General features: G+C 49.9%; 1 protein-coding gene across 1 annotated transcript in view; it reads right to left on the bottom strand.

The window, feature by feature from the left end:
• Positions 1–1,328: 1,328 nt before the first annotated feature.
• LOC307235278 (rho guanine nucleotide exchange factor TIAM1-like) overlaps positions 1,329–19,501 on the bottom strand; it is a gene marked incomplete at both ends in the record, with an annotated part of 32,365 nt that continues 14,192 nt past the window's right edge. Inside the window, 14 exons of the mRNA XM_080007312.1 lie at positions 1,329–1,870; positions 2,527–2,699; positions 4,273–4,360; positions 4,892–4,997; positions 5,553–5,611; positions 6,188–6,296; positions 7,043–7,161; positions 8,216–8,395; positions 8,764–8,872; positions 9,509–9,634; positions 9,945–10,013; positions 10,647–10,841; positions 18,156–18,256; positions 19,047–19,259. Of these exons, the coding sequence (XP_079863438.1) occupies positions 1,329–1,870; positions 2,527–2,699; positions 4,273–4,360; positions 4,892–4,997; positions 5,553–5,611; positions 6,188–6,296; positions 7,043–7,161; positions 8,216–8,395; positions 8,764–8,872; positions 9,509–9,634; positions 9,945–10,013; positions 10,647–10,841; positions 18,156–18,256; positions 19,047–19,259 (2,189 nt within the window). The remainder of the gene's footprint in view (positions 1,871–2,526; positions 2,700–4,272; positions 4,361–4,891; positions 4,998–5,552; positions 5,612–6,187; positions 6,297–7,042; positions 7,162–8,215; positions 8,396–8,763; positions 8,873–9,508; positions 9,635–9,944; positions 10,014–10,646; positions 10,842–18,155; positions 18,257–19,046; positions 19,260–19,501) is intronic.

Raw genomic sequence — 19,501 nt, 5'->3', positions numbered from 1 at the left:
TGATAGTTTTGTCATTAATTTAATAGATGAATTGGTTTATTATTAAATAAGAAATGAAACAGAGCAGCACATTGTTCAATTATAAGTAGGAAACAACTGTATTTATTATGATATCAATACATCTTTCTATATACACACACAGTAATAAAATGCAGTCTTAGTAGTACAATGAGTTTTTTTTCTAACAATGACTTCTTTCACTGTTCGTACACGCGCCTCATTTAAGCCTTTTCTCCTTGATTGCTTCAGCAAATTTGGACCTTTGTAAAAAGATGGAATTCTTTTAACGATGATTTGCGGATAAATGAAATTACAGACGAATATGAATAAATAAAAACGATAAAAAACACATTGAATTGTAATCCACTGCAGGTGAACTAAAACCCCCGACACAAGCTGACCTTTGACCTTTGTGCACGTCACCTGCGAGGGAGTGTGCGTGTGGTGTTCACAACAAATGCCACCTACACTCCTTTTAATGGTGAGAAACCATGAAAAACTGTCAACAAAAATGTGAAAATGAAAAACAAAATGAAAAAAAGGCTTTCACAGTCAAAGATTAAAAAGAAAACACGACACAGCAAATGAATATTCAAGTAAAACAGGATTCCATTGAGTTAAAACATATTTAAGTCCCTTAGCCTCAGTGAAGAGGGTTCTGATATTCTACACATTAAAAAACAAAAGTATTATCAGGCTAATAGGACAGATTTCAGTTCCTAAAAACAATCATCTGAAATAATACATTTTAAATAAGCACAAAGCAATCTGTCGTCAGTGTATACGATGTAGAAATGTACATTTACAGTAAACTATGCAAGACTTAACCAGACTGTCATTTCTTATCGTTTTTGGAGGACAAATTCAAATAAAACACAGCCCTTAACTAATCGTAATATCTCTCGAGTCACAAAGACAGAAAAATTATTGTGGTCACAATACCAACGTTTGGCAGCGGCAGGCGGGACGTCCCAGCGCTGCCCGAATGTGCAAACCATGCCAACCCAAAGAGTCGATGGCATTTCATGATTGTACCTTGAGTTCATCTGTCCAAGCCCACGCTCCGCTCCTGGTTAACAGCATTTGATTGGTATCAGGGCCACACCCCTCCGACCCCGCCCCCTCTGGCCCCACCCTCTTTGGCCACGCCCCCACCCTCCTCTGAGTTTCCTGTATTGCTCCATCAATGATCATTAACTGTACAAAACAAAGCATTAAACAGAGTTGGTTAGGATGCGTGTTTTGATGCCCGTGCATCGTCGAACACGGTTTGAGTTTGAAATCCTTTGTTTCTTCCTCTCGAAGCAGAGCTTCCTCTTCCTCCGCTTCTACGAGTCACAGTCTGGGGACGAGTCCGACGGGGCCCTGCGGACCCAGACCTCGTCCCCGTCCTTCTGCTCTTCCGGGCTCCCCCCGGAGGCGGCCCTCGTCTTCGCGGCGGCGCCGGGCGTCCGCCGGGCCGCCCGGGGTCCGGGGCCGTCGCCCTCTCCTTCCTCCAGCGACAGCGCCGTGACGGGGGCCTCCAGGTCGGCCTGGCAGGACTCGTCGTCGTCGCTCAAGATGTCCGTCTCCTTCACCTCCTCCGGGTCCTCGTACTCCTCCAGGTCAAACTGCTCCTCCACCCAGCGGTCCGTGTCGGCCGCCGCGTCGCTCTGCGGGTCCTGAACTTCACCTTGTGGCTGGGGATCCGCTCCTTCCTCGTCTTCTCGTTGTTCTTCCGCTCCTCGCTCCTCCTCCGGCCGGCGCCGGTCGGGCCCCTGGGGCGAGGCCAGGTCCTGGTCGGGCTCTCCGTCGAAAACTATGTCGGTGTCGATGGTGAAGCGGTTCCGTACGAGCTTCCTCCTGCCGAGCGTTCGGGTGGGGACAGAGACTGGAGACACGGGAGGTGAAGGACAAACCTACGTCATGGATTCATCTTGGTCTGAATGGCGTCACAACAGTTTCTTTACACCAAGACGACTATTTACAAACAAGTCTTATCGATAAAGACCTCCCATCAACTGCAGAGCCGAGAGGGCATGGTCTCATCCTCATTAATATTCATGAGCTCTGAACCGCCGCCACAAACTCAGCTCAGTGGATGAAGGTGGGGAGTGGGGAGTGGGGAGTGGGGAGTGGGGTGAGCTTCTAACTTTAATACATGTGTTCATTTTTCAAAGTGAACGGACAATAACAAAAGGCATGATGGGTTAAGTTATGAGCGATAGTAGAAAATATTGTTTCTGTTTCTATCAATTTCTGTCTGACTTCAACACGATTCAGCTGGACAAGGAGTGTAGAGTGGACAAAGTAAATGTTTGTTTATGTAGAATAATACTTCATATATAATAATAATAATAAAAATACTTCATATCAGGACAAACACTCGAGATAAACAGAAGTTAAACAAATGAGAACCATGTTCATACTCATAGTAACACATTAAGAAGTACGTGAAGTGAAACTGGGCCAGAGGAAAACAAAAAGAGCCAAGGCAGCAGACGCTGAAAGACGTGTAACGATGAAGGACAGGAAGTGGGCGTGTACCTGCTCTGTTGATGGCGGGCCGCGCCCCTTTGAGCGCGCAGAGGCGCTTCCCCCCGAACGGCACGTACCGCTGGCTGAGCGGCAAACTCTCCGTCTTGAGGAGCTGCCGCCGCTGCTTCTCCCTCAGGATGGAGTGGACGGCCTTCAGGAAGTCCTTCCTGCTGTCTGGGGAGCTGCAGGGGGGAGGGAGGGGGCAGGGCGGGGTTAATCCCGCTTGCTCCGGTTGGCACCACCAGAGAGCACCGCCCTAAAAGTCAACCCCCAGGAAACTAAAGAACGGCCGTCGCCACGACCAAGACGTCCCGACGGAAGGATCTGATCAAGCAGACGGAGCCGTCAAATGAAAACAGAGGCTTGTACCTCTGTGTGTTGACTGTGTGGGGGCAGGTCTCACCGAGCTGCTCCTGAGTTGGTGCAACTTGTCGGTGTAAACGTTACCAGGTTCCAAGACAAACAACAAACAAATCTCTGGACAGAGACGGCGCCGTCCCCTTCCGTGAATTCAACGGCATCAGGTTATTTTTGAGGTCTGGCCTGGACGGACGGTGCAGTTTGTACCTGAGGAACCTCTTTAAAAGCCTCCGTCGGGTGCGTCCGCCTTGATTTACCTGAAGCGCACGGCGCGGAGGCCAGAAGCCTGGCGGCGACGCGCCCTGGAGGCAGATCACCGTGCGGCGCCACAATGACGCCGTTTATATGAGGCCGCGCGCTAAGCGACACGATGGCTGCGGCGCCTGTCCACCTCCACCACACCACGACTGTTAAGGAGCCTCTACCGCACCACGCCTGTCAAGGAGCCTCCACCACCTCCACCACACCACGACTGTTAAGGAGCCTCTACCGCACCACGCCTGTCAAGGAGCCTCCACCACCTCCACCACACCACGACTGTTAAGGAGCCTCTACCGCACCACGCCTGTCAAGGAGCCTCCACCACCTCCACCACACCACGACTGTTAAGGAGCCTCTACCGCACCACGCCTGTCAAGGAGCCTCCACCACCTCCACCACACCACGACTGTTAAGGAGCCTCTACCGCACCACGCCTGTCAAGGAGCCTCCACCACCTCCACCACACCACGACTGTTAAGGAGCCTCTACCGCACCACGCCTGTCAAGGAGCCTCCACCACCTCCACCACACCACGACTGTTAAGGAGCCTCTACCGCACCACGCCTGTCAAGGAGCCTCCACCACCTCCACCACACCACGCCTGTTAAGGAGCCTCCGCTGCACCACGCCTGTCTAGGAGCCTCCACCACTTCCACCGCGCCACGCCTGTCAAGGAGCCTCCACCACCTCCACCACACTACGCCTGTTAATGAGCCTCCACCGCACCACGCCTGTCTAGGAGCCTCCACCACCTCCACCACAACACGTCTGTTAAGGAGCCTCCACCACACCACGTCTGTTAAGGAGCCTCCACCGCACCACGCCTGTTAAGGAGCCTCCACCACACCAAGCCTGTTAAGGAGCCTCCACCGCACCACGCCTGTCTAGGAGCCTCCACCACCTCCACCGCACCACACCTGTTAAGGAGCCTCCACTGCACCACACATGTCAAGGAGCCTCCACCATCTCCACCGCACCACACCTGTCAAGGAGCCTCCACCACCTCCACCACATCACGCCTGTCAAGGAGCCTCTACCACCTCCACCGCACCACGGCTGTAAAGCAGCCTCCACCAACTCCACCACACCACGCTGATGTCTGATCTCAGATCTCAAAAGCAGATGAAGACCAACCTGCAGCAGAGCTGGAAGCTCCTCTCCGGCCGTCCCTCCGACTCTGAGCGGGTGTGGACGATCTCACACACCGCCGTGCCCTCGCCGTCTGGTGGGACCAAGCAACACGTGCGGTTAGGGTTCTGAGACAAAATACTTTCAAAGTGAAATCAGGGGTGCGGGAAAGGACAGAAGACGGAAAAGAGGATTTTACAATTCAATCAAAGAAGAAAGAAAGAAAGAAACCGGATGAAGAAACAGAGTCAGAGTCCTCATTTTATTTCCCTGTTTCAACTTTTTTTATGACTTTGCTTCCAAATAGGCCTCGTGCGTCTCAAGGAAACCCCAAACTGCCTGACAACCACGGTGCCTGACAACCACGTCGTCCTGTCAACACCGTGGTTGTCAGGCAGTTTGGGGTTTCCTTCGAGACCTGACTTTATTTTACAGTTCTTTTATTTGTCTTTCTGTGGCTTTTATGTTTACATGTCACATTCATGGAGAATGTCATAAGGCGCTTGAGACGCACGAGGCCTATTTGGAAGCAAAGTCATAAAAAAAGTTGAAACAGGGAAATAAAATGAGGACTCGAACCCGCAACCGAAGAGTGAAAGGTCTCCTAAAATGTGAGAACATCTACCTCCGTTGGCCAGGGCTCGAACCTGCAGCGCGTCGGTGGGGATCATGTGACGGAACCTGAACGGATCCTTCTCCTCCGAGGAGACGGACGCTCGGTGGGAGCCGCCCTGCCACAGATACACAACAAATTAAACTTTGTTTACTAAAAGACACGTTTTTACAAAGTGCTGCACAAACAGAAGAGTGGCCTAAAACAAGCAACACAAGAGAAAATAAATAGATTAAAACAGAATAAAACAGAGAATAAAAAGCCTTGGCAATAAAAATGCATAGAAAACCAAAATTGTACATAATAATAAATACAGAGTGCATAAAAATAAAGACTTACTTATCAAATTGCGGTGAAAAAAAAATACAAATTTGAATTCAATGGACATAAAAAAATAGAAAACCTTACAAAGAAGACTTAATCTATAAAAACTACAAAATAATGAAATGAAAATGTCCCTGAACAGTGTTATCACAATACAGAATTGGAAAGAAATGCCCTTTTCTTTATTTCTAGCTCTAATTGGTCCTGTTGCTTGCAAAGCTCTGTCTTGTGGTTGTGTAACATGTCAGCTCCTGGCATTTTGCGTAAATAAGGTTTTATATTGGACGAGGGGTAAAACACAAGCGATAGAAACGTTGGAAAGTTTGGTTCTGGAGGTGGATCCACTCACCATCTTCTTCTTGTGCTTGAAACCGTCCTTGCACACAAACACCGCGGCCGTCTTGAAAACTGCAACGTGGGAGGAAAACAACAGGTTGTCCAACAGTAAAACAGAGAAACAGTCGTTTACACACACAAGGGATTTTACTTGGTGGAAATCGAGGTTAACATAATAATAATAATAATCATCATCATAATAATAATAATCATAATAATAATAATAATCATAATAATCATAACAATAATAGTAATAATCATAATCATCATAATAATAATAATCATAATAATAATACCCTCTAAACACCTTTCATACACTGATTTTAAAACGGCTCATTTTCCTTCTTTCTATTGTCTTTTTTAAATGTTGCTGCCACCTGTAAAGCCCTTCAGAGCAAATATGTTTTGTTTGTTTTAAAGTTATCTATAAATAAAAAAATACATTTGATTCAATACACAACACGCAACTCAAGAGGTTTTACCTAAATAGAAGGCAATCAAATAGTACTTATAAAAAAAGTGAAAATAAAAATGTATTCAACTGAGACCCCAGACCTCGTAGCATCACCATCGTCCCTCAGTGAATTATCTTTGTTATTGTTTGTAGTTATGAGGTCATAAAGCCAAACTCCCGGTTCCCTTTCTCACCGAAGGACGCCAGCTGCGGCTCCTTCTTCCACTTCCCCAGGGAGGCAGGCGGGTTGATCCAGGCCACGCTGGTGTGGAGCAGCAGGTCGCCCATGGACAGATCTGCAACCTGAGCCAGAGAAAAACATGCTACTAATAACACAACAAACAACACTTTACACATGAGAACCACCGCCACGCAGCCGCCACGCAGCCGCCACGCAGCCGCCACGCAGCCGCCACGCAGCCGCCACGCAGCCACTACGCAGCAGCCACGCCCTCCGGCCACGCAGCCGCCACACAGCCGCCACGCAGCCGCCACGCAGCCACTACGCAGCAGCCAGGCCCTCCGGCCACGCAGCCGCCACACAGCCGCCACGCAGCAGCCACGCCCTCCGGCCACGCAGCCACCACACAGCCGCCACGCAGCAGCCACGCAGCTGCCACGCGGCCACCACGCAGCCGGCCACGCCCTCCGGCCACGCAGCCGCCACGCACAGCCACATAGCCGCCACGCAGCAGCCACGCAGCCACCACGCAGCCACCACACAGCCGGCCATGCCCTACAGCCACGCAGCCGCCACGCCCTCCGGCCACGCAGCCGCCACGCACAGCCACATAGCCGCCACGCAGCAGCCACCACGCAGCCACCACGCAGCCACCACGCAGCCGGCCATGCCCTACAGCCACGCAGCCGCCACGCCCTCCGGCCACGCAGCCGCCACGCACAGCCACACAGCTGCCACGCAGCCGCCACGCAGCCGGCCACGCCCTACAGCCACGCAGCCGCCACGCAGCAGCCACGCCCTATGGCAACGCAGCTGCCACGCAGCCGGCCACGCCCTACGGCCATGAAGCCGGCCATTTCCCACCCACCTCCTTCTTATCTCCGCTCTGCTCCGTGATGAGGAGGTCGAACACCGCCCCAAACTCCTCGTGGATCTTCTGCATCTCGTTGATGTGGCTGGCCACCTTGTTCATGGCTTTCATGGCAACTGGAGGTGAGACAAGAGGGAGATGCAGGTTGACCTTGGACTGCCGACCCCCCGTCGTGCCCATATCGCTGACGGTGCTTTTTCCCCTTCGGGTGACGGTGCTGTGTGTTATTTCATGATAATAAACTTTTTCTTTGCTTCTTCTGTGGAGTCTCTGTGCAGGAGGTGAGACAAGACTTATCGTGGCTTCAGAATTCCCTTACAGGGCGTGTCATCCACGCTCATGCAACACGCCTCCACCCGAGTTACAACATGTGATTGTTCTGCACCAGGGGGAGCACTAGTCAATCAGAACCTGATCAAGACAAACCGAGAATGCAAACCACGCCTCCTTTACCTCCTCAGCACCTGATAGAAGCTTGTCCAGTGTTCGGAGGGGATGGTTTACATTGTGCTGACAGTTGACGCCCCTTTTTTGCCCGACATCCTTTCATTCTGGTGGTTTTGAGGTTTTGATTTTGTTTCCAGCTTCAGTTTCAGATTTTCAGGGTTTCTGGCAAAACCACATTAATTTATTATTATTGTCTATTTTTCGCTGTGAGCAATTTCCCTCTGGGGATGAATAAAGGGTTAGGGTTCCATAGGATCCATCCATCCATCCATCCATCCATCCTACCATCCATCCATCCATCCATTCATTCATCCACCTACATATCCATCCACCCACCCATCCTCCCACCCAGCCATCCCTCCACCCACCTACCCACCCATCCATCCCTCTATCCATCCACCCACCCACCCACCCACCCATCCATCCATCCCTCCACCCACCCACCAACCCATCCCTCTATCCATCCATCCCTCCACCCACCCACCCACCCATCCCTCCACCCACCCACCAACCCATCCATCCATCCATCTACCCACCCACCCATCCCTCCATCCATCCACCCACCCACCCATCCCTCCATCCATCCACCCATCTCCAAACACAGCTTGTACTGTGCTGTGTGTGATGTGTCAGAACCATTGTGATGACAAACCGATCCTGAAGAAACCTGAAGCTGCAGCCTCAGGAGCCCAAAACAGTTTTGGGAGCCTGACGGAGCCTCACCGTCCAGGTGGTAGTGCTCCTCGCTGTCGGGGTCCGTCAGCGAGTGCAGCTCCCGGAGCAGCAGCGGGTACTTCAGGACCCTCTGGATGGGCTTGATCAGGTACGACTCCAAGGTGGAGGAGTGCTGCTGCTTGGGGTTGCGTTCGTCCAGGAAGGCCTTGAAGCTGGCGTCCGTTTTGGCTGGAACGACACATTCCAAAAAAAGCGTCACGGCAATGGGAATGAGCGTGAAGGGGTGCGGCCCTTCACTGGGGCTCGACAAGTCGACAAAGGTTTAATAAAACGGTCTGAAAGATCGGTCCGGCTTTTCCGTTGACTGCGTGTAAACTCACACGCAGTCAACGGTAATGTCACATCCCCAAACCCCCCACCTACTGGACAACATGCAAAGGACAAAGCGTGCACATACCATAATATAATACACTGTCAACACTCCCAGTGGCAACAACGACATTCACATGATTTCTCAGGTGCTGGTGATGCATGCATGTGTGAATGTGTGCAGCCTGCAGGTAGCACTGACCCCGCTGGAGGAGCTGGATGCTTACCCTTCACCAGGACCTTGGGGACCTTGGTGTGGCTGGCGCAGAAGGCGCTGTAGATCTTGAAGCGGTCGGCGTAGTACAGGAAGGAGCCGCCCAGCGAGAAGAGGATTTTCTGTCAAGCGGGGGACGGGGGTCACTCCATGTGTGCTTTTGTTTTCTCGGGTATTTAAGAGGGAGATTCCACCCAAAATACACTTTACAGTTTCCTAACAGGTCCTGTCTAAAGTTTCCCTTTGGGGCAAAGCTACGCTGTGCAGCGAAGAGATATTTCAAGATGATTTACGGCCCTGCCCTCGCTGAGTCAGCAACAACACGCATGTCACTGCTTTCTAATAGAGACCGAGATTTAAGTTAATTTCTAATCTTTCCACTAATGGAGGAGAAACGCAGAGTCTGCAGAGTCATCAGGGCGAGAGAACTTTATTATTTTACTTATATATAAATAAAGACAAAACATAAATATATGCAACAGTTTGAGAAGTAGTTTGAACACTGACTTAAGTACAAGTTAAAGCCAATCTTATCTTTATATAAGTCAAGATAAGTAAGTATATGCAAACAAAGTTAACTGTATAATACCAATATAAATAAGTAATCGATTGATATTATTTCTAATAACCTTTAATATTCATACTTGCAGACAAATGCAAATGTATCACAAAAAATAACAATTCCAACCCGCTAAATTAAGAGGGAGTAACAATGTACAATTTATTTAAAACACGACAAGTACATTAGTTAAAAGTACCTTGAACTGCTCCACTCTCTCCAGCTTCTCCAGGTCTGGGACCAGTCTGGTTCCGTCCTCCAGAGTCTTGAGGAACTCCACCTGAAACTCCACCATCTCAGGCAGGTTTCCAAACAGCACGTCCAGCTGGAGGAGCAAAAAGACACTCAGTACCATGGTATTCAGTCAACCAATTCATATTAGTCTTGTAGTAGTAGTAGTATAGTAATAGTGTTGTAGTAGTAGTATAGTAGTAGTGTTGTAGTATTTCAGTCTGTGGCATCTGAGAGCACTGGATTTCATGTCTCCCAGCCCCTGTAGTTTAAAAGCTCTTCCTCCTCTTCTTCTTCTTCTTCTTCTCTTCCTGTTGTTTTTTTCACATCATGCAACACTGAAACAACGCTGCCTTTTAAAAACCAAATCCCCTCTTTAAGCGTGGTGGGAACATGTGACAAACCTCATCCTGCGTGAGGAAGGTTTCCTTCTGCAGCGGCGTCAGGTACCTGCCGATCAGGCAGTTCAGGTCCTGCAACACAAGACAGGAGCAGGGTTGGTATCTGCTCCACTGCTCCAGGATGATGCACCCAGCTCAACATCACTCACCACAGGATCAAGTAGAAATCCATGAGACCATGTCAAAAAAAATAATAATAATAATCATATTTGCTGCATGTTTTTACTGTCATTTGAACATCTTAGCATCCATTCAATGTATTTGCATTCTGCATTCACTCCTATATTTACAGTGGCGTGGTCCACCTGCAGCTCTATAGTTACCAAGGATGTGTTGCCTGTTCTGAGGTGAACCTTTCACACACACACACACACACACACACACACACACACACACACACACACACACACACACACACACACACACACACACACCATAACCCAGTTACTGCACTGGACCTTGTGTGTATCCATCTCCATCCAGCCGCACACGTCTCCAGGGAAACAGTTAAATATGGGTAGGTCACGCAGGAAAATGATGAAACACAGCGAGACGGGAAAACGGAACACACACACATGCGCATGGGTGCACGCACGCACGCGCGCGCACACACACACACACACACACACACACACACACACACACAGGTACAACTGGCCCACTCAAGTGTCCCCAGGAGGAAGCGCTACGAAGCAGGTGACTAACTTTGACGTAGGCGCGCTCCGTCTCCACCAGCTCACAGATGACTTTGCGGAGCTTGTCGGCGTCGGAGAGCTGGCGCGTGGCGGTGGCGGCGAGTGGCGGCGGGACGGGAGAGTCGGGGCTGGGCGAGGACGACGTGCACTCCGGGGCGCTCATGTCATGGAGGCTGCGGCAGAACGCGGCGACCTGCTCCGTGCTCTGCGGAAAGAGAGGGGTGAGGAGGCAGCGAGAAGAGAGAGGGGGAGAGAGAGAGGGAGGATAAAGAAACAGTTATACAACATGCAACGGCAACCTGGAGTCAGGAGCGGGAGGAAGAGGAGGCTGATGAGTCAGCGTGCTTCAGCATCTGCTCTGCCGTGATCAGCGGCGGGAAGACGACTCGTCACTTCGAACCCGCCGCCTCGCCACCAAACGGGAGATTTAAAACGACTGCGTGGCGGCAAGCGAGGACGGAGAAGAATAAAAAGAGAGAGAGAGAGAGAGAGAGTGAACGAGTGAAAGAGAGGCAGCTCTAAAAAAGCCATTTGCACTAATTTGGACTATTTTCAGTGCATAACAATCGCTCTCCTCCTCCTCCTCCTCCTCCCCTCGCTCTCCACCCTCCCCCCGGCAGCGGGCGGAGGGATCATCCGTCTGCGTTGCAGGAATCAAAATATACACGAGAGCATCCGTCCACATACAGTAGAGGTTGCCGTGGATACCAGCTGGGGACCATCATCCCGGACAAAAATAGACTAGCTGCTCGGCAGAGGCGGCCTACACACAGACCATAATAATAATAATAATAATAATAATAATAATATAATAAAACAACCAGGGAGCTTGTTTCGTGGTGTTTTACACGGAGGTGTCTGTTGGTTTGTGCCTCTCCACGGGGGGTAATTCTAGAAGTGAAGTGAGGAAGAGGAGGGTGGAGTGGGGAGTGGGGGCAGGGCCGGCTAAAGGCACAAGCCCTGCAGGCGGTGGCCTAGGTTCCACCCACCCACCTTCTGGTGGGCGCCGGTCACCCTCAGAGGTAAAAATGAAAACATTTGCCGGTGGACGCCCTGCAGAATGTTCTACCTTCAAGTAACAAATTAACAAAGAAAGAAAGAAAGATTCATCCGCCCTGACCTGCACTTGTTGGACCTGGATGTGTCCACCCTGGAGATCTCTGAATAGGGGACCTACATGTCTGTCTGGATAGGGGACCTACATGTCTGTCTGGATAGGGGACCTACATGTCTGTCTGGATAGGGGACCTACATGTCTGTCTGCACACGCACACACACACACACACACACACACACACACACACACACATCAGAGTTTAAGGATATATACCAGAGAGGTTTTTTTGGTTTTTTTTTGCACAATTTGCTTCTAAAACGCCAGTTTTACAGTGAACCAAATAATTCTATAATCGAGACTATCAGTATCTGTATCTATACACATCTATACTATCAGTATCTCTATCTATACACATCTATACTATGAGTATCTGTATCTATACACATCTATACTATGAGTATCTCTATCTATACACATCTATACTCAATGTGACTGTGTGGGAGTGGGAGGCGTCACTTGAAAAGTGTCACATAAAGGCAGTTTTACATCCATATATACTGTATAGAGCTATAATAAATACAGAGTATAAAATCCTATATAGCTACATGGAATCCATAAAATATCTACTACATAAATGCATATAAAAATGGAATATGCATGTATATAGCTATCGTATATAAATGCATTTTACATAAACGTGCAATAAAAAACTGGTTATGATGTCAATGTTTAAATGGTTCATGGATAAAAGCGTTGTAATAAAACTTCAACAACAGAATCCAAGAGGACTGACTGGCGTCACAATCTCTGAATCACAGCGTAATCAACACCACGCCAGCTAGGCGTGAAGTGGAGACGTGTTTGTTTGAGACAAAACCAAACTCAAAGAGTTTTCCAGACGTGCTGTCGGACACCATGACGGGAGTCGAGGCCTCCACTTCACAGACGCCGGAATCAAGATTAAAAACAAAAGTTTCAAAGCGTGCGGGAATCTTCTCCTCTGCCAGACGAGGGGGACGACAAGAAAGAGGAAGAGGAGGAGGACGAGGAGGAGGAGGAGGAGGGGTGTGCGTCTCATCTAAGGTGAGAGATAAGCCTGTGATCGCAGCTCGCGGCAAAGACACAAGAAAACTGCAACAGTTTGTAGCGGAGCCGCAACAAGTCAGAGCAGAGAAGTAGGTGTTCTAAAACACAGCCTCCAACTACAGCCTCCAACTACAGCCTCCAACTACAGCCTCCAACTACAGCCTCCAACTACAGCCTCTCTTGTTTCAGCCTCCGACTACAGCCTCCGACTACAGCCTCCGACTACAGCCTCCAACTACAGCCTCTCTTGTTTCAGCCTCCAACTACAGCCTCTAACTACAGCCTCTAACTACAGCCTCTCTTGTTTCAGCCTCCAACTACAGCCTCCGACTACAGCCTCCGACTACAGCCTCTCTTGTTTCAGCCTCCAACCACAAGCTCTCTCTTTTCAGCCTCCAACTACAGCCTCTACCTACAGCCTCCAACTACAGCCTCTAACTACAGCCTCTAACTACAGCCTCCAACCACAGCCTCTAACTACAGCCTCCAACCACAGCCTCTAACTACAGCCTCGAAATTATACAGCCTTTATCAACAGCCTCTAACTACAGCCTTTAACTATAGTCTCTAACTACAGCCTTGGACTACAGCCTTTAACTACAACCTCTAACTACAGCCTCTAACTACATCATCCAACTACGGCCTGTAACTACAGCCTTTAACTACAGCCTGTAACTACAGCCTCCAACTACGGCCTCCAACTACGGCCTGTAACAACGGCCTGTAACTACAGCCTTTAACTACAGCCTGTAACTACAGCCTCCAACTATAGCCTCCAACTACGGCCTCCAACTACGGCCTGTAACAACAGCCTGTAACTACAGCCTTTAACAACAGCCTGTAACTACAGCCTCTAACTACAGCCTTTAACTACAGCCTGTAACTACAGCCTCTAACTACAGCCTTTAACTACAGCCTGTAACAACAGCCTGTAACTACAGCCTCTTACTACAGCCTGAAACTACAGCCTCTCTCTCTTCAGCCTCTAACTACAGCGTCGCAGAGTTGACGAGACGTTGAGGTGAGTCACAGCTTCCTCTCGTCAGCGTTGGCACAAGGTGGGAATCAAACACTGAAGCATAAGCAGCAGAAAGATGAAGAAGAAGGTTCATCCCACAACAACATGACCTTGACATGAGTTGACAAGTAGCACAAAGCTCTATGCACACATACATATACCCACACGTCTAGGCGTCCACACATCCTCATATCCTCATATCCTCATATCCACACATCTACACATTCATATACCCATATATGCACACATCCACATATTCATATATCCACATATGCAGACTTCGATGTATCCACACATCCACACAAGTACGATGCAACCAAACACACAGCTACAATCATTTGGATTTCCATCAGAAGGAGTCTCACCAGATGCAGCATGTCATAGATGGAGTCCGACGACCGCTTGCTGTGCCGACTCCTCTTCAGGACCGACATGACCGTGCACGGGAGGTGGTCAAGAAGGAGGGAGGAGAGGCAGAGACAGACAGAGAGATAGACAGATAGACAGATAGACAGATAGAGAGCGTCTCGGGGCGAGTGCCACCTCCACACTGCGTCTCAGCGGATCATTTCCCGCCTCCCCCTCTTCCAGTTAAGAAAACCAAACCAAAGCAAAACAAACTAAACAACAACAAAGGACAAGACGGCGCGGCGACGAGTGGAAGGATCTGAGCTGAGCTGAGCGAAGCAGTTCAGCAGCTCCTCTTCCTCCCCACCCCTCCTACTTTCTCCTCCTCCGCCTTCTTTTGCTTGCTCCCTCTCTCGCTCGATCCGTCCGACTCCAGCAGCCTTTATAACCGAGCCCCCATCAGCCCCCGTCCGGGGCGAGGGGGGTGGGGAGGGGGGACAGGAGGGATGGAGTCTCCTCTCCAAGGTTGCGGTGGAGCAGGATTGGCTGAGCCCGCCACACCGCAGCAGAACAGAAATGCAGGGTTTCAAGAATGGAAGAGGAGGAGGAGGAAGAGGAGGAGGAGGAGGCAACAGATCTCGCTGCACAAGGAGCGTTTGAACCCTGGAGAAAAATGTGAAAAACGGGGAAAATACATGAAAGTCTTTTGTGACCTTTGTGCTATATTACTATTTATTAACTTGGTATCTACAGTCACAGAAACTCTGCAGTATTATACCTCCGTGAAAAGCGATACAATTTGAGAATTAACTACACTTTCTACACTGACCAACTAGTATACCAAAATGGGACGCACCTAATATTAAGTAGTAATCCGTGAGATTATTTTGTTAAAAAAACAAATATTTGACACTTGTTTCAGCTGGCACTTTAGAAGAAACGGCCATTTCTTGTATTTGCGTTCTGCATGCTTCTCTATATCTATAGCCATTGTTGGTGGCGGCGTCCGCCGCATGAGCAGGCAGTGAAAGGCGGTCGCGGTGAATTTTCTGAAGCAGCGTTGCTAATTGTGGTCCGTGAACTGTCGATATGGACGGACATTCACAGACCAAAGAATGACCAAGGAAAAACAAACCAAATCAATGGATCGGAAGAAGGAAAAGTTTGGAGAAAAGAAAGCGATGACTTAGAACGAAGACGAGGGGAAACCCGGGTGTGTGAATGGAATCCTGGGACCTCCGCCCAACACATTATGGGATACATAGGGGTTGACCCGGTCCGTACGAGACCGTCGGCGACATCACCATCATGTTGGACAGCATGAGGTGAACTGAGGTCTTTCTAGCAGAGACCCCACTGGGTCGGACGTAACAACCACTGAGATAATAAAGGAAAAAAACAAGCGGCAACAAGAAAATGGTGATAAACAAAACTGAAAAACCTGGAAAGCTGGCACTATCAGCGTGGTCACGGGACCCCGCGTCCATCTGTCACAGGAACAAACCGGGAGAAGCCTTTTCTAATGTGTGGTCGCTCCACAAGGTGCATCAGGTCCCATCTAGCGCCAGGAACACTGTGCAGCAGAAGAGGCAGCGGACCACACAGCAGCCTGAAAAGCTGCTTCCAGTCTGGACACAGCTGTGTGTCCTCAGCTCCCTCTCACTCAAAGATCTGTGTCAGGGATGCATTTCACTAGTATCTCCAAGCCCGCAATTAAAACCATCGCTTTTGGTTGGAGAAAAAGCGCTGGCAGCGAGCGGCCGAGGCTCCGTCGCAGCTCCCAGCAAACAAGGAGGAGAAGGAGCAAAGAACACACAAACTGAACAAAGAACACGGAGCTGTGAGCCAAGCTCGCCAACGTTTGTGGTGTTATTAGAGACGTGGCCGCGCCGGGCCCAGACGACACGTTCCCAAAGCTCCCGCATCCCAGACAGAAAGACTTTAATCTCCTTTCATCTCTGCAGACGTCATGTTTGAGAGAAATGAAGACCACCCCCCTCTTATCATCGCCTCAGTGACGGCTTTCACCACAGAAGCAGAAAGTAGGTCTGAAATTAAATGATTCATCTATGGAGGACCAGCCTCGAAAAATAGACTATGCAAGAATGGGAAGGATCAATGGAATAAAGTTGAAATGACTAATAAACCAAAAGGTTCTGACAAAAGGAAATTATGTGTTTGGATTTTTAATCTGGTATGAGTGCATACTCATACCAGTAAACTGCTCTAGACTGCTCCAGACTGCCTAAGACTGCTCAAGGCCGCCTTAGACTGCTTCAGACTGCCCAAGACTGCTTCAGACTGCCTTAGACTGCTTCAGACTGCCCAAGACTGCTTCAGACTGCCTAAGACTGCTTCAGACCGCCCAAGACTGCTTCAGACTGCCTAAGACTGCTTCAGACTGCCTACGACTGCTTCAGACCGCCCAAGACTGCTTCAGACCGCCCAAGACTGCTTCAGACTGCCTACGACTGCTTCAGACCGCCTAAGACTGCTCAAGACCGCCTAAGACGGCTTCGGACCGCCTTAGACTGCTCAAGACCGCCCAAGACTGCTCAAGGCCGCCTAAGACTGCTCAAGGCCGCCTAAGACTGCTCAAGGCCACCCAAGACTGCTTTAGACCGCCCAAGACTGCTTCAGACTGCTTAAGACTGCCTAAGACTGCTTCAGACTGCCCCTCAAGCAGATACCTGCTCAGAACTCCGATAGTCAAGACTTAGACGATTAATTTTCACCTCAGCCTCTTTGTGCTCAATGGTCTTGACCCGTGGTCCTCAACCGTTTCCCCTCAGAGACCCCCCCAAATCACAGCTGAGTGCATCTTTAAAGACCCCTGAATTGGTTCTGTTTTCCTGGTGGGGAGAACAAGGTTTTAAGGGCATCCAACACATAACGTTTTGAAACATTTGCCTTAAATCGTCCAAGGCCTTGTGACCACCCTGCGATCTGACGACCACCTGTAGGGGGTCTAGCACCCCAGGTTGGGAACCCTGCCTCTGTCAGTGTCCCGTCTTAGTCAAACTGTGTTGTCGTGGAGCGGGTGAAGCACATGCCTGTGTCTGCGCGTCCGTTTGGAGTTTTCCTGGTGTTGAACGACCCGTCCGTTCGAAGCCTTTCCTTCCAGCTCGGCTCCTTGCAGATGCACAGAACAGCTTCACCCGGCCTCGTATCAACGTAACACGGGCTGCGCTGCGGTGTTCCAGCCAACAACACAGCCCACTCTAACGTTTTGAAAGCTTTACAAACAGACCAGAGGACAGCTTTGAGCTCCAACATGTCCGAGGACGAAAACTATTAAAAATAGGAGTCACTGACAGGGAGCGGTTGAAGGCAAAAAAACTGGTGTTAACTGGTGTTTATCAACCCGTTTGAGAATCAAGGGACAGGACTCTCCTCCTTCCTCCACAGAACAAGACTTGAGACAGAAGCGCAGGGACCTGGTCCTGGCTGCGTTTCACATAACGGAAGGAAAGAAAAAGAAGCAGATGGCAGGAAAGACATGGAAACATCATGATCCCTCCATCCTGTTCAGCCCATTCCAACGGAAGGAGGGACGCACTCTGAATCAGACATCCACCCACCCATCCATCCATCCAACCACCCATCCAATCCACCCACCTGTCCATCTATCCATCCGTCCATCCACCCACCCATCCATGAATCCACCCACCCGTCCATCCATCCATCCATGAATACATCGACGCAACCATCCATCCATCCATGAATCCATCCAGCCATCCACCCACCCATCCATGAATCCATCCACGCAACTACTGTATTCATCCATCCACCCAACCATCCATCCACCCACCCAACCAATCCGTCCATCCATCCAGCCACCCATCCACCCATCCATCCATGCATCGATCAACCCATCCATGTATCCATCCATCAATCCATCTATCACGCCCGGAACAAACCCACATGAGCTGGTCCCAGGGTTCTGGGGCGGAGCGGGCACCGGGCCACGGCCACGCCCTCCAGGGTGAATTCCTCCCAAACATTCTCACCTTGGCGCCTTCATCGGCCTCGTTGAAGATCTCAGAGTCGTCGTCCAGACTGTCCCCGGAGCTCTCCAGCAGCAGCCCCACGCCGTCGTCCAGGATCTCCTCTGAACCAAAACAGGGAAAAGGTCTTAAAACACTCAACAATCCCTTCATTCCACACATCCTGATCTGATGTTCTAATTTGGTGAAGCTGTCTTTCCGCATTCGGCTCCACTGATCTTATATTTTATTGGCCAACGTCCTGCCCATCAGCTGCTGATTTATACGTTTAATCCAGCGTATCACGGCAAATTAATAGAAAAACCGATGGTCTTTTAAACAACATTTCTTTCCCAGACTGTGATTGGATTGGGACAGAGGCCGTGATCATTCATCTCCCATTACACTGTCACAACCATTTTGTTTTTCCACACTGGTGCACACTGTATAAAAACAGCTTTTACTTTGTATGTTGCTTGTTTTTGTTGTTGCTTGTGAGTTTATTGTATTTTGCCAAATCTTTCGATATTTTTACTTTGGTTTGTTGTGTCTTCTCTACTTTTATTCGTATTACTTCATCATTTTTGTCTATTGTTTTTTTATCTGCTGTTGTAACACTGTCATTTCACTCAGAGCATGAATAAAGCATCTATCCTTCCACCCCTCCATGCATCCATCCATCCATCCATCCCTCCCTCCATCCTTCCACCCATCCATCCATCCTTCCATCCACCCCTCCATCCCTCTCTCCATCCACCCACCCCTCCATCCCTCCATCCATGCATCAATCCATCCATCCCTCCCTCCATCCTTCCATCCCTCCGTGCATCCATCCTTCCATCCATCCTCTTTTTCCTGCTGCAGCATCATCTCTACAGTATTTCTCTGACCCCTCCCCCGTGGTCCAGCTCTGACCTTGGCTCTGGGAGAAGATGTCGGTGTGGAGGTCGTCCTGGGCGTCGGAGCGGCGCGGCGGCGGGAAGAAGAGCAGCCGTCGCTCCACGGCGGGAAGCGTGTTCACCGTCAGCGCCAGCGAGGAGCGGGAGAACGCCGCCTTCATGTCCGAGAAGTTCAGGCTGCGCGAGTCCTTCCTGTTCAGCTGCAGGATCTCGTCTCCTGCGTTCAGACCTAGAGGAGGAGGAGGAGACACCGGCCGTCGTAAAACGTTGGATCGCACCCCACCCCTGACCTTTGACCCTGACGAAGGCGTGGGGCTGGAACGCGCTGGTTTTTATCAAGGACTCTCTTCTTCCGCTTTCAACACGTGAACCAAATGTATTATACCATCCATCTTGGTGACAGGTGAAGTTGTGCCAAAACAATGTTGGTTTTAAGGCATCATAACGCCTCAGAATAAGAATGTTTATTCT

This window comes from Zeus faber (genome assembly GCF_960531495.2).
Source record: "Zeus faber genome assembly, chromosome: 9".
NCBI lineage: Eukaryota > Metazoa > Chordata > Actinopteri > Zeiformes > Zeidae > Zeus > Zeus faber.
Note: the sequence above shows the minus strand (reverse complement) of the source record. Positions and strands in the feature narration are given on the sequence as shown.